Source organism: Larus michahellis, chromosome 8 (genome assembly GCF_964199755.1).
Source record: "Larus michahellis chromosome 8, bLarMic1.1, whole genome shotgun sequence".
Classification (NCBI taxonomy): Eukaryota; Metazoa; Chordata; class Aves; order Charadriiformes; family Laridae; genus Larus; species Larus michahellis.
The window spans coordinates 2,845,624-2,860,139 of record NC_133903.1 but is presented as its reverse complement, the minus strand read 5'-3'; the positions used below and the strand labels follow the sequence as shown (position 1 = coordinate 2,860,139).

The 14,516-nt window shown below is 51.9% G+C and overlaps 1 protein-coding gene across 5 annotated transcripts in view; it reads right to left on the bottom strand.

The window, feature by feature from the left end:
• Positions 1–302: 302 nt before the first annotated feature.
• The window catches only part of ELFN1 (extracellular leucine rich repeat and fibronectin type III domain containing 1), a 111,784-nt gene continuing 97,570 nt past the window's right edge, over positions 303–14,516 (bottom strand). For 2 of the 5 annotated variants that reach the window (XM_074598474.1, XM_074598471.1), the window contains exon 4: positions 303–3,916. In XM_074598474.1, the coding sequence (XP_074454575.1) occupies positions 1,059–3,449 (2,391 nt within the window). In that variant the 5' untranslated portion in view covers positions 3,450–3,916 and the 3' untranslated portion in view covers positions 303–1,058. The remainder of the gene's footprint in view (positions 3,917–14,516) is intronic. The other 3 variants (XM_074598472.1, XM_074598470.1, XM_074598475.1) reach the window with 2 other exon arrangements.

The window sequence follows — 14,516 nt, the reverse complement described above, 5'->3', positions numbered from 1 at the left end:
TGCTCAACCAAGAGCCCTTCACTACTCATCCCCTTCCCTGTTCCTGGAAGTGATGGTCTCCCACCTGGAAGAAGGTGGGGGATTCCGCTTTTCTGGGTACTTGCCCTTTTTTCTCAGTGTACTTGGAAAAGACGAGAACTTGGTCACAATTGTTGGGAGAAATCAAACCCAAACACTTAGAGACCCAAACACTCCCCTGCCCTCCAAAAATATACCCCCAACCAACCAACAAAAAAGTCCTTCAAACCAAACTCCATCTCTTTCTCTAAAATCCATGATTAAAACCTGGTACAAACAGGTGAATATAGATATATATATATATTTTTTTTAGTAGATGTAGTATTGTTTTTTTTTTTCTCCTCTCTCTTTCTCATTATACAGCAAACATTGCAAATATAGAAATTTTCTCTGTACAATTAACGACTTCGGTTTACAATGCAATGTGTGGTAAAACCTCTCAGTGAGTGGAAAATGTGAACGGGCCTTCAACCGGGTGAAAGTCTAAACTGGAAGACTCCGTTTTGCAAAAACAGCCCAAAGGACGGATCTCCTTCTGGTCTCTTTTTGGTTTTTTGTTGCTGTTTTTGTTGCCGTTGATTTTGGAAGGGAAGGAAGGAAGAACACAAACTGTTCACAAAGAATCCACAAAATCACGGAATAGGGACTCATGCAATGCGATATTGGGAAACGCCAGACCTCAGCTCTCTGCCCGCTCTTTCGCTTTCTTTTTATATTCAATTTTTTCTTTTTTCTTATTTTTTTAAAAAAATCAAAATGAAACAAAACTTTTTTTTTTTTCACTCCACAGTTTGTTTGTTTTGTAAAGTTTGCGTTCAAATTTGGTGCGTGTCTCACCAATGTGAGGACGTTTTAATATCTCACTTTATATATTATATAGAATATTTATAGATTTTTCATAATTTGTTCTCTCTTTTATTTTTATTGATTCTTTTTTTTTTTTTAATTTTATTTTGTTTCAAAGACAGTCTGAATAAAAATAGCTGCTGCAGATTTCTTTTGGTCCAGTTAGTGTGTTAAGTCACGAGTTGTGTGAGGACTCAGGACTTTTGCTGGGCAGAGACGCCCTTCCAGTAGTCTAAGATGTCGTGAAGATCCTCGTCTTTGGCAAACTGGACCTTTTTGCGTAGGGCATGGCCGGCTGCCATATACTCCTCCTCGTCTTTGTGCCGCTTGCGGTTGAGTTTGAAGCGCTCCCAGATGCTGTGCGATGGTTTGCAGGTGTACTCTGGGCTGGAGGTGTAGCTCAGGTTGTGGTATTGAGGCGAGAGCTGGGAATAGGCCAGGTCTCTGGGGCGAGGACGGGTCAGAGGCTCCAGGATGGAGGGCTTTCGCCCTGCCATGCTGTCGTGCTGCTCCCCTTGGTGCGAGCCGGGGTACGAGTGCCGGTGTTCGCTGTACTGACGGATCTTCTCCGCCTCTGCCCGCAGGATGGCCGCAGCCGGTGTCACAGTGAGGATGGTGTCAGTGGTGGGGGACGTCTTCTCGATGTATTTGGCTTCTGATTTGTGGCCCGATCCCTCAGAGCGGTAGGACCTGGGGCTCCGTATGGAGCCGCTGGAAGAGGTGCTGGAGCGTTTGGGGGCCGCCTCCATGCTGTGGTGCCGCTGGAGAGGGTGGTTGTAGCTTTCCTTGTAGACGGGGGAGAGGAATCCATGCTTGCTGGGGATCTGCTCTGATAAGAGCACCAGCTGAGGCTCCACCGTGGCGACTGCCCCTGATTTCACCCCTTGGAAGGAGGTGGACTCAGATTTCAAGGCATCGATGCAGTTGTTGATGATCTGGTTCACCTTGTCCACCTCCTTGGCAATGGTGGAGATCTCGGCCACGGAGCTCTGGGTGTCCGGCGGCAGGGACAGCTCACAGTCTCGCCTCTCAGGCTGCTCGCCCGTCCTCACCTCCATGTAGTTCCCCTTGGTGGCCTTGGGGGTCTCGCTGCTGTCAATCAGCTTGTACTGCTCGACCTCACCAGCAGAAGGCAGGTAGGGGATGCGGGTCACCGTCTCCCCGCCCAGCATCTGTCCCTGGGACAGCTGGGTGATGCTGGTGGTCTCCATTTCTGGCCCATATTTCAGCTCGATGATGGTCTTCTTCATGCTGCCGGCAGCCTTTTTGTGCTTCTCCTCCTGCTGGCGCCTCTTCCGGAGACAATAATACACAACACCCAGGACAATCACCATGCCAAAGAGACAGCCCAGGATTGTCATGATATAATGAGTGGCAGTGGAAGGGGTGGGCACCGGCTCCTTGCGGTTGGGTCTGGTGGGTGTGATGGTGACGCAGGTGTGGTTGTACTTGGAGTATTGGTGGACAGAGACTACACAGTAGGTGTAATCTCTTTGTGCTACTAGGTTGCTCACGGTGATGTTCTCCTCCTTCTTCCTGAGCTTGGTGATCATGGAGGAGAAGCCGTTTTCGAACTGGGAGAGGATGTACATCTTGCTGAAGGGGTAGGGGATCTGCACGGTGAGGACGGCCGAGTTGTGGTTGAGGTGCTTCACCTGGATGTTGGGGCGCACCTCCGTCTCGCCGATGGGCGTGAAGAGGGAGAACTGTGGGGTCGTGCCATCGCCAGAGGAGCACTCGTCCTCAGAGCAGGGGCTTTCGGAGGGTGCCGTGGTCACCTGGTACCTGGGAGGGATAAAACGAGGGATCACAGTGTAGGAGCCACCGGTGCAAAGGGAAGAGAGCATGCTCAGAGCATTGCGGTAGCCAGTCCGGCCTTGGCCTAACAAGTAGTAGCCCGTGTAGTCGGGTGGGGAGTCGCACTGCATCCGGTCATACGTGCGTGTCATGTTGGTGAAAGCCTCCAGCCATTGCAGGAAACCAAGGAGCTCGCAGGAGCAGTAGAAGGGGTTACTGTAGAGTTCACAGACAGAGAGCTTGTTTAGGCCCCGAAAAGTGTTGCTGTCGAGTCTCTGGATCCTGTTCATGGACAGGTCAATGTTCACTATGTTGGGGCACTCCCAGAAGGCATTGGGGGTGACGGACTCGATGAGGTTGGCCTGGAGATAGAGGTACTCTAGCTTCCCCAGGCCCCGGAGGATGCCCTCGGTGAGGTTCCTCAGTCGGTTGTAACCCAGCTGCAGCACCTGGAGGTTGAACTGTCCTGAAAAGGCACCATCCTCAATGTAGGAGATCTCGTTCTTCGTCAGGTTGAGGTATGTCAGGTTGCCGAAGCGGCTGAGCGAGGCGTACTGCACGCTCTTGATCTTGTTGTCATTCAGCCGCAAGTCCACAATGGTGCTGTTGATTTGCTGGGGGATGGACTCGTAGGGGGGCTGGTTTTGGCTGCAGATGGCCAACCAGACGAAGCCCTTGTCCCCCTCGATGAGCCAGCAGTCTGCCCGCACCCCACTGGTGTGCAGGAGAGAGACGGCGGCCACGCACACGCAGAGGGCTGACGTCGCGGCCCACCGGCGACCTGCCATCTGGAAGGGCGGCGCAGAGAAGGGGTTCCTGGTCTGCCAGAAGTGGGGAGCGGGATGGGGCTTGGGAAGACGTGGGCTAGTGCTTCTTCAGCAGCTTTGCTCGCCTCTCCCTTCTCCTCATGGCTTGGAGACAGGGGGGAAGCATCGGTGGAGAAAGAGGACCTCAGGGCCCGCGGTACACGGCAGCCGCCGGCCAGGGGCTCCTACCAAGGCCTGGGTGGCTGAGGTTGGTCCCACATCACCAGGTCTCTGGCATCTCGGGGAGGGAGTCATGAAGTTAGGTGCCCGTGCGGAGGAGTCCCTCTGGCTTAGAGACAAGCCTTCCTCTCACTTTTTATAGTACATCTCCTCGTTTTCTTTTTGCTGCCCATCGCGACACTGGTCCCCATCTCTACGTGCCTCTGCTGGTCTGTCTGTCCCCGCTCAGTCCCTTGGCTCACCTGCTCCAAACAAAACACAAGGACAAACTAAACACAAAAAAAAGACAGATAGCGCTTAGAGGTGTTGGAAATACATCCATCTGCCCGCTTAATGTTAGGGAATTGCCTTCTAACTCTGGCAACCACCTTTCAAGGAGCCTTTGGTTTATTTGGGTGCTGCCACCAGCGCCATTTGGCAGCACGAGGGAAGGTGGTCACTGACCATGGAGGTCACCCTCCTTTGAGCGCATTGTCCAGCGTTAGAGGCAGGGGAGAGACCCACACGCATCCAGGGCACTGTTTGTCTGACCTATTTAGGTGTCTACCTTAGGAGGAGAGGAGTGATGCCCCAGAAGTGTCTGTTCCTCTTCACTGAGAGCAGATGAAGTCTAGACAACTCACTCTGATGTAGATTTGAAGCTGCAGCGTTTTGCTGAGGGGAATCCTAACTGTCTCGCGTGCTGGTGTGTGCAGCAGCGGTGCCTACAGAGGGGGATGCTGATTGAGGACACCGTGTCTCTCTGACCGCATTGCTGCGTAGTGTCTAGGATGAAGCCAGCATCAAGCGCCTGTCCTGTTTCTGGGAACCTGAGCAGTAGTTATGGGGCACTCTTTTGACTACAAAACATGCTAGCATGATTGTCCACCACCCGATGTCCTTGTCTGTGGTTGAGGCTTGCTGCCTGTCTCCAAGATCTCTCTCTCCCTCCCGAGTGAAGTGATGCAGAGGTGGGGAGGACCCTCAACCGTTCAGTGGCATAACAAGAGTATTTGCAGAAGAAAGGACGAGACCTTCCCTCCTCAGCCACAAACAGCCATTTGAAGACCGGGAAGAGTCTTCACTAGACACAAACCAATGGGGAAAGAAATCTATGGGGCTTCCAGCAGCCTCTGTTCCCACAGAAAAACTCTCCTTCCTGGCTCACATTTTCCATTATTTTTTTCTGCATTTTGGACTAACATAAATATCCATGGGCAGCACTTCTACTTCCTTTTGTAATTTCTTAGGGAAACAGGAAGGCAAAATGGAGAGGAGGGAACATCAGCACCTCCTGGGTCATGATGTTCCACAAGATGTTGAAAATATCATCTGTGGACATCTCTACTGACAAACAGCTCTCTGGGCTGGTAGGGTACACATGCAGTGAGGTGTTGTGGCAGAGATGGAGTTGCCCACAAATGGGGAGGAAACATCATGGTCTATCTAGAAAAATCCTTCTTGAGACTTTTGTTGGGAATGGGAGCTCTGGTTGTCTCCCTTCTCCCAGGGCAGGCTGTCAGAGGCAGGGAAGACACCACCAGCGCTCATTGAAAGCACAGCTGGTAGGAACTGGAGGTTTCTTGGGCATCCATGAAGGAGACAGGGGCACATCTTACATCTAAATTGTCTTTCATTGGATCTGCAAAATAGTACAAATCCAGAAACTGGTTTCCAAACCGTTTCCCAGTGCCCAGGCAGTGAAGGGACTGTGCTGGGTGCTGCGCGCCTGAAAATCGTGTGAAGCTGATTGTCGTGGGGTGTTTAGAGGCAGATGCCATACCCTCACCATTGTCCTGAAGAAACCAGGTTCTTTTCCACCCGTGACACCAGGCAATGAAGCAGACCACGTTTCGTTGCAGAGATCCCTGTTAACCATTCACAGTTTATACCTCGGTAAACAGGCCAGTAATAATAAGCAGTAAAACAGTTTATTTGTTCTTTCTGGATTATGAACAATGAGTCTATTCCCTGGTGGCACAGTTGGGTTTCCATTACGTGAGTAACAAGATCTGCTCTCGCGTCAGCTCTCTGCACATGAGACTCTCTGGCTACTTTGTCCTCCTGCAGATGCCCCACCAGCTGCTGGGGGAGATGAGGCTGTGGGGAAACCAACAGCCAGACACCCCGTGCCCGCAGCGAGGGCAGGGCATGCGGTACACCCTGCTTACGGACTGTATTGTCTGCGGTGGGTGTTCAGGGTGAGAAGTACTGGCCCTAAGATGATGCTCCTGTGGGGCCCTGCCCGAGTACTTGCGGGTCTCTGCCTCCCCAGTGCCTGGTGGTGTCCTGTCCCAGCTACATTTGGCAGAAAACTCAAAATAAACCCCAAGTTTTCAAAAGTTTACTAGAAATGGGGCTTGGGTGGAGGGGTTGCTCAGGGCAAGGCAGCTGAAGCTCAGGTCTGCTCCTTCCTGGGGTTAAAAACCTGGAGTTTATCATGCTTTTACATTGCTATTCCAGCCAAGCCCTTTTATCGCCGCAGTGATCCTGATGTTGTGGGTAGCCCCAATTTGGGGAGTAGAACGTGCCACACTGCGGGGAGCACGTTTGCAAGGTTGTGCTGTCCCTTCCCTGGGATGCTTTGCCAGGACCTGGCAGCTCATTTTGGCGTAGCCGAGTCCTTGGAGCCAGCGAGGAAGGGAAGAAGGACTGTGGTCCCTTGGGTGCTGCAGGTGAGCGTCCCCCTCCCCGTCCCCAGCTGCCGGGGAGGCACGGGCTGCCGCGCCAGGCTGAGCGCCGTCTGCTGACACATCCCTCCCAGCACCGGGCAACTCAATTAACCTCTCTGCGCTCCAGGCTCCTCTCCGGTTCCATGAGATAATGAGAGTGCTTCGTGGGGCTGTGGGACACTGAAGGAAAGTGCCCCGAGCTCTTCTTGTTGGGATGATAATCCCAGCAGATGTGTTTCGCTCCCTCTGGTTGCAAGCTGGGCTCTAGATGTGCCCACTTTCCTCTGCCACAGGGACCAGCCTGGTCCCCATCTCCTCAGCTTGCCTCCTGACGGGGGTGCAGGTTGTCCCTAAGGGTGTGGGAGAAGGGCAGCGATGGGTGGTCCTGGCCTGCAGAGCCGTCAGCCAAGGGTCGCCCAGTTGTTCCATGGGGATGGCACGGGGGGTGCTTTCCCCACCTGCTGCCCTGCAGTGCTTGCCCTTGGCATGGACATCTCCCTGCCCTCCTCCACGGGCTTGTGCATGTCGGGGAGCTCCTGCAGGCAGGGGAGGCCCTGCCGAATCGAGACAGCACGGGCAGCGGGGAGCGATGCATCTGGGCGTATTCTCTTTAGCAAGCACTTACTCTGTCTCCTCTAACTCCCGTTTTTGACCCAACCATCCTCTCTGGGAGAGCTCGCGTCTGGGATTGCTCTGCGGAGCCAAACCAGCTTTTTTTCTTGCAGGGGGGAGGGTTTTTGTCGCTCCTCCCTGGGGAGGCTGTGGGCTGCAGCCTGTGCCAGAGGCCATTAGCTAGCGGAGCGGGACCCCCCCGTGAGCAAAGAGCAGAGACAGACCCTCCACGGACAGACCGCCTCCAGGCTGACCCCCTATAGCTTCCTCATCACCTGTGTGACTCCCTCAGCTAATTGGAGGTGTCGGGGGTGAAGGGCAGCAATGGCAAATGACTCAAACACGTTCAGTAAGGCTCCTGCTGTGTGTTTTCTCTTCTTTCCTGTACGTTGCCTATCAGACAGTCGTTCCCAACAACAGAAAGGAGAAAAGGCATTTTATCAGCAGCCTGAGTTTAATTTCAGCTCATTAAAGCAAGCAATTTGCTGGTTTATTTGCTTTGCAAAGTGTGAATAAAATGACAGCATTAAGGAGATGTAAGAGAGGAAAGAGGGGCTAATCTCCCTTTTTATTAGATTGCGAGGACATGACTGGGGAGTGGAGAAGTGGGTCTTGCTGCTTTGCGCGGAAGGGATAATTGTTCATCCTGTTGGCTCCCGAAAGCCTGCTTCCCAGCACCACGCCGACGCGGGTGCGTGTGGGAGTGCGCCTGCGTGCGTGCGCCGCGACGGCAGCCCAGCGCCGAGCATCCCGCAAGGCAGGACGGGAGCAGGGGCTCTGGATGTGGTTCCCGGCTCACCCCCGCCGTGACAGCAGTCAGCAGACATCCAGGAGGTTTCTCCTTCCCTTTTCTACCTTTTCCCTCCCCTCTAATCTCCCTCTCCCGTTCTTTTCTGCTTCTGAAATCCCGGGCTTCGTGCTTGCGGGTTAGAAATAGAGCAGCCGGTCGGCCGAGGAACCTTTGCTGTCCCTGACCTCCTGCAGCTGGGAGGTGGCTCCGGAGAGCAGGGGAGAGACCCCCCTGCCTCTTCCCCACAGACTGGATAAAAATCAGTAAGAAAAGACAGTGTTTGAACCCTCCTTCCTGACTGATTTGTCTTTGCCCAGCTGTCCTGGTTTTATTCTCCTGATAACCCAATTGCACACCACTTTTCCCAGTCCTCCGACCCTCCACGGGGAAAACCTGGGAACAAACCCCCTGCAACTCTAATGCGAAAAACAACCAGGAAGGTGGAGATTTGAGGTTCTCCTTCACTGATTGAGAAAGAAGCAAAAGAGAGGAATGCACACCGTGTGGAATAACAATAGCAATGACTCGAAATGATGAATTTAATCTCAATCGGAGACATCTTGAACTGTGGCACCACGCTGACGATGACAGCAGGCCATCTCCATGGGGAGGCCGTGGTACTCCCCCAGCACCTTGCAGGAAATATCATTCCTGCACAGAGTTACCTGTGCACCGCAGACACTGCTGTGTTTCCCTTTCTTTCTGCTTTGACAAGGCAGCATGGTTTGGCCAGCTGAGAAGTTGTTGGGCTCATGTGGCTTACAGAGGCCAGCAAAGGGGCAACAACAATTCCCTCACTCCTTGCTGCTCCTACTCCTTGCCTCTAATCTCCAGTATCCCTGCTGGAGCCCAGATCCGTGCTTCGCCCTGCTAATCCTCAGCCCTGACCTGCAATGTCCTCCCCTCCTACCTGTCCCTGCTCCTCCAGCCCTGGTCCTCATCAGCAAGCCACCGGCAAAGAGGGACCGCTGTGATTTCGTGATGTCCACGAAGCTGCAGCCTGCGCTGGACGAGCAGCAGCAACCTCATCCCGGCCGAAAACCCACAACAAGGCAAGAGGAAAGGAAAAAACAAAGCTGGGGCTCCAGAAACCAGTGCAGGCAGGCTGGTAAGTTCGTGCTTCCATCTCCCGACTAATGGCATCTCAGTAAATTAAACCAGAGCAGCAGCTGCAAGGAAGCAAACAAAGCAGCCGTGGGGGCTGGGTAGGTAGAGGGAGAGCGAGCTGGGCGGCACATATAATAACATGCTGTCCGGGCACTCAAGTCCTAATTTTGTTATTCTACTGAATGAGTTATTTCAAACTGTGGATTAGATTTACTGAGTGAAGGCAAGGAGCCAGACTGACATGCGTGCGCGTGTGTGCACACGCATACACCCAACAGTGCTCCTCTCTGTGTCATTTCTGCGTCTCCGTAGCTTCCTTCTCCCTAGCTGCTCTGTCTCCAGCTGGCCGGGTTTCAGCTTCTCTCAGACCTTCTTTCAGAGCCGATCTGGCCGTTTTATCAATAAATGAAGGAGATCCACTACAAAGAGAGCCATAGTGAAACAGGAGCGATACATTACAAATGATAAATGTTTAATCACCCAAAGAAGCGGCGAGGGAAAATTTGGCTAACAGGCACCAAATTTTAAAATGATCCTTGGCTCTTCATTATGCGTAAAATAATCCAAGGAGGCAGCTCTAAGATGGCAGAGAAAACATTTATTAGTGATGAAGTCTCCCCTAAATGGCTCGATGTCCATCCTGTATATGTCAGGTGGGAAAAGGAGGCTTCCAGGCAGTTTTTTCTGCTCATTCGTATTCCTGGTGTTTGCTACATGCCTCCTGCCGGGTGATGTTGGTCAGAATCACAACCACACTGAATAATAAAGATGCCCAGGCCTGTAAAATTCAAGTTCATTTTATATCCAGAGGTCCTGGAACTAATATTGCCTCCGAAGACAGGGTTTAGGCAGCATTTTGTGCATCCCAACCTTATTCCCAAATGCCTCACAGTGTTAGATAATAGAGTTCTCCAGTCGATTCTACTCTCTCTCCTGCTATTATTTATTATTTAAGAAAAATAGGCAAGGGAGAAGAGATATATTTTCCACTGAGGTTTGAAGAGAGACGAAGGAGGAATGAAGCAGAGAGGTAAAGAGGGGCTGGGAGAGAAGTGCCCAGCATTGCATAAAGGGTAGCTTTTACTGAGACATTGGGAAGCCACGGACTAGACGACAAGTAGCCAGGTGGGCGAGCTGGGGAAGAGATCACTTTCCTGGGGTAGGTTGGGAGAAACAAACAGGTATTGCACACTCGGTCTCTCTACAGGGGCACTACTATTACCGGTGTATTGACGCTCATGGGCTCTATACGGTGCTAGAGCCAATGCTTCTCTCCTTGGGTTGTTCCTATCGAGGGGAATACAGCTCAACAGAGATAAGACGGTGATGGCTCTTTGGTGCCCACGGACTCTCTGACTGCTGGATTATTTTGCAGTCTCTTTTCAGGAGGCATGGGACACTTTCTGCAGACCAGTGGCCAAATGAATGTCAATGTGAGGAGCCTCAAATGCGTCTGGTTGTCAAGGCCCTGAAGACACTAACGATCCTGATCAGCCTCACCTGGGGCCTCCACCCACACCCTCCGCCCACGGGCCCAGGAGCTCCATATAAGCTCAGCCCTGGGCTTCTAGTTTCCTTCTGAGCTCTGCTGCTGGTGTGCCTGTCCCTAGTCTTCCACCTGGTCCTGTCTCCAGGGTGGACCTCAGGCCTATGTGGTAGGTGGTTTATCTCCTGGACGGACCCCTCAGACATGCATTGTAACTTGTGTCCAGTTCTGCCCCTCTCCCCATCTCCTTTTGCTCCTGTCTGGACTCCTTGGATGGACCCTGGAGATGGTTCATCTCCTGTCTTGCCTGGGACTGTCAATGGAGCCTGTTGCCAGCACCCTGCCTGCTGTGTTCATGTGCTGGGAGACACCACCCTGGGTGGGGAAGGGACCCCCTGTGCTGGGGCCACCCCTGGCTCCTGCCTCACCTGCGCTTTGAGCAGCCAGCCCTGGCCACCGCCTGACGTGGATTGCCACAGGAGACGCCTTACTGTGCAGCTGGCTGCGTGGGGAATTCTACGGAAAAATGTTTTTCTGGTGGGAAAGGCATTTTCTGCAAAATTAAACCTCTGGCTGAAAAGCTATGATCTTTCTTGGAAGTTGAGATTCGGGTCAATTTAGCTGTAAACTTGTGGGTGCTGTAGTGGCTGATGGGAGCCCTAGTTCAAAGCCATCGTGCCTTCACCAGCCAGGCTGAGACCAGTGCTGCAATCTGGGAATGGCCAAAACCACCCTGTTTGCACAAACATTTTTAAGAACCTTTTTGTTCTACGGCCGAATAAATCCTGGGTTAAAATGGCAATATTTTCAAGACAGGTTAGCTCTTGGGATTTCAGGAAATACAGATAGTCGGCTTTTCACTCAGCTGCAGTCTGAAGTCATTTACATCCATCTCATGCTGCTTAGCTTCCAGGGTCTATTGAGATGACAACCCTACTGCACACTGCTGTGGGCCACTGAGAAAAATTCTCCGCTGAGTTTAAGAAAATGCATAAATGATCTTCTGGTGAACAGCCTCTTAAACCCAGCTGGGTTACCTGTGCATTAAACCAGCCTTCTGAAATACCATCACGGGCAGACACGAAATGTCAGCTGCAGCCCGTGACAGTGCAGTGGAGCCCTCAAAGAGCCAAGGAGTGCAATTAGAGGGGCAGAGTTAGAGGAAGGTGAAGAGGAAAAAGACTTTAAGGGATGTAGAGAACTAAGAGCTCTGATCAGGTAGAACAGTCGTGATAAGTGTGTTTCCGTGGGAAAAAGCCCCTCTATTATTTACTTGATGGGGTTCCTCCTTAGATATAATCATCCAGAATCACAGTTCCGTTATGGGATGGTTATGCTGATGTTAGCCTGGGGGAAAGCAGAGGTCTGGTGTGGAAGCAGGACTCATGATTTCCCCCCTGTAAATAGTGCTGAAGATCAAAGCCTGTTTTTCCAGCCCGGATAGGATGGAGGGAGCCAGCCCTGTGCTGGGAAGCGAAGCTGCCGGTGTTCCACAATCTGAACTGTGCCTTGTCTCTGCTGCATTGTCATCCTCGCTCAGATCTTTGCTGCTATTTGGAAGCGGGTTTTACTGCTTTCATTCATTAATTTATTTTTGCAGGAGGCCCGCATAACCCTTTGCATCCCTGACAGGAAAATCCCCTTTTATACAGAATGAAATCTGGCTGGTGGATCCATGAAATGGTTAGCTTTGTTAGAAATTACTTTCAGAGGTGCAAGTGCTTTGTTTGCTCTGATTTATTTCTATGGTCATGTTTTCAAAAGGACTCTCCCCTCTCTGTTCCGGTCTTCCCCTGCGAAGGGCTCTCCATCCAGAAAGTGTGGGTCTCTGGCCAGTGCCTAGCTCAGTCACAATTTCTAGGTGGACTGTACTGCTGAGTGTTGGCAGGTGGACAAGAAAATAATACAGCACATGTAGGGCTTCATGGTGACGGTCTGCTGGGATCTCTGAGTAGGCAAAAAGAAATTCACCGCCTCATCAGCAAGTGTCCCGCACACAGGAATCGCTATGGCTGGAAGTAAACACCTCTGCTAACCTCTTACTGACTTGTTCAGGTTGGTCCTGCTTCCCTGGTTGGAGAAGACTTCCAGATATCTCTTCCAACCTAAATTATTTTGTGATTTTAAGGATCTAGTTCTCTTCCTCTGGAGCCGAGCAGCCCAGCTTAAGGCTGAACCCTCTGGCTGCCCACTTTTGGAAGGGGGGATTCTGCCCAGTTATAGCAATATCTGGCAAGCCCCAGTGCCCTACAGGCCTAATTTTAGCTCAGTGCTGCAGGCTGGCTTCCTGTCATGGGCCAGGAGAAGGTTAATGATCATCTGGGCAGCTCTCCAAAACCAATCTAATGTTTATTCAGGATAACAGCATTGCAGAGGAAACCAAGAGTGACCACCTTCCACGCACAGCTTATCCGGCACGGCTCTGCTGGAGGAGTTCAGGTTTGTCAGCTCTTGGAGGAGGAACCCTCTTCTGCTTCCCTAGGTCAAGACAGGTCCTCTGCAACATCTCCAACCCTGCCTATGTCCTGCCCTCTTAACCCAAACAGATGCTATGTTTCTGGAGGAAAACACTTTAACAGGGTGTGGGTCTGTTGTTTAAGTGGAAATATGCACTCACCTTTCCTGCTAAAATTTGATAGCAAACTCCTCATGGGTCAAATACCCATGCTACAAACAAATATGCATGCCACGAGCACCTTTGTTGTCCGCTACGAAGGGAGAGTGTTCAGCCTCATGGCACCCTCCAGATCCCTGCAGTGCGAGGAGGAGCTGAGGGCTGTGGGACAATGGTCCCAGCCTGGTCGTGGTGGCTCGGTGGGGCTGGATGTTGTAGGTCTGCGCTCCAGCTGGGTCCGGGATAGGGGTGAGAGGACGAAGGGCTGGTACAGAATTGCGCATGAGGTTGTGGAGGGATGTGAGATAGCAGAGACTGTACCCTCTGGCAGAGGGCAAAGCCCATTAGATGGTTGTGGGTGTTTATTCACCTCAGCTGCTGTTTAACAGCTTAATTTCAGCCATGAACTTACAGCCTTTTCCTCCCACCAGTGCAGCCCCTGCAGTTATTCTGCCATGCCTTTGACACAACAGGAATGGACGTGGAATGGACTCATCCCAAGGGTCCCCCCCAGACCTGTAGGGACGCGAGTACGCCGCTTGCTTGAGGCTGCCCTTGGCTCCCTCAGGGCTCCATGGAGGGTTTGGTTATGAGCCATAAAGCCTGAAGGCATGGACGTGTTGTGCTGAGGGAATGACTCCTCCAGCAACGAGAGCTCAGAGACACACATGGGCAGCAGCTGAGCTCTTGCTGCTTCCCTTGGGGTGTGGAAAAAAAATAACAGATATAGCAAAAAGTGTTTTCTCAGGGAGCCCTGAGATGCTGGTACTGGCTTCACCATTGACAGTCCCAAAATAGCTGGTACTTGCTGCTTCCCAGCCATGTGCTGGGAGGCATTGTGAGAGCATCTATTTAGCAGGGTCTCTGGGGACGCGCCTCCTCCTAGCTGGAATGGTCGGGGAGATGGCTGGGCAGCCAGATGGCCGTATTTGTGTGGAGCTGATATTAATGTCTCATTTGATTGTGTTTACAGCATGTGGCTGTAATGTGGCTCCTAGATTTCTGAGCAGGTACCTTTATCATGTTAAATCTAAACAGAACAAAGATACGGCTCTACCGTAGGCTTGGCTGGTTAAACTCTGTGCCAGTGATTCCCTCAAGGCCAGATGATTTCCCACTGAAGCATGCCAGTGTACTTGTGGGAATAAGCAAAGCCCATCTTTGCCCATAGAGGATGCTCAGCCACAGGTGTGAGGGACCATTGGGTGTCCTCTATGGTGTCAGCAAGCCTAAACCCCAACCAAATGGCCTTCTACCCAAAAACGTGCGGGTGGAAGCTTGGAAAAATGTGTCATGTACCTGCAAGAGAAGCTGTTTTTCTCACATGTGGTTAATGCCAAACTGCTGGGGAAAGCACCAGTAGGAGCTATTGGTGTGTTAGCATGGTCTTGTGGCACACAAAAGCCCTTCCTCACCATCATGTCTGCTCCTCAGCAGGGTCTATGGCCACCCTCAGGGCTGCTGTATTCCCCTGCTCATCCAGAGACCTCCAAAAGATGTGGACAGTGGAAAGAAAAAGTTTGAAGCCCAGGACAAAAGAAGCAGGGAGCTGTGCCAGGATCTGGATCGCCTGTCCTTTTCATAAACATTTCATGTGGAGGTTACCCAG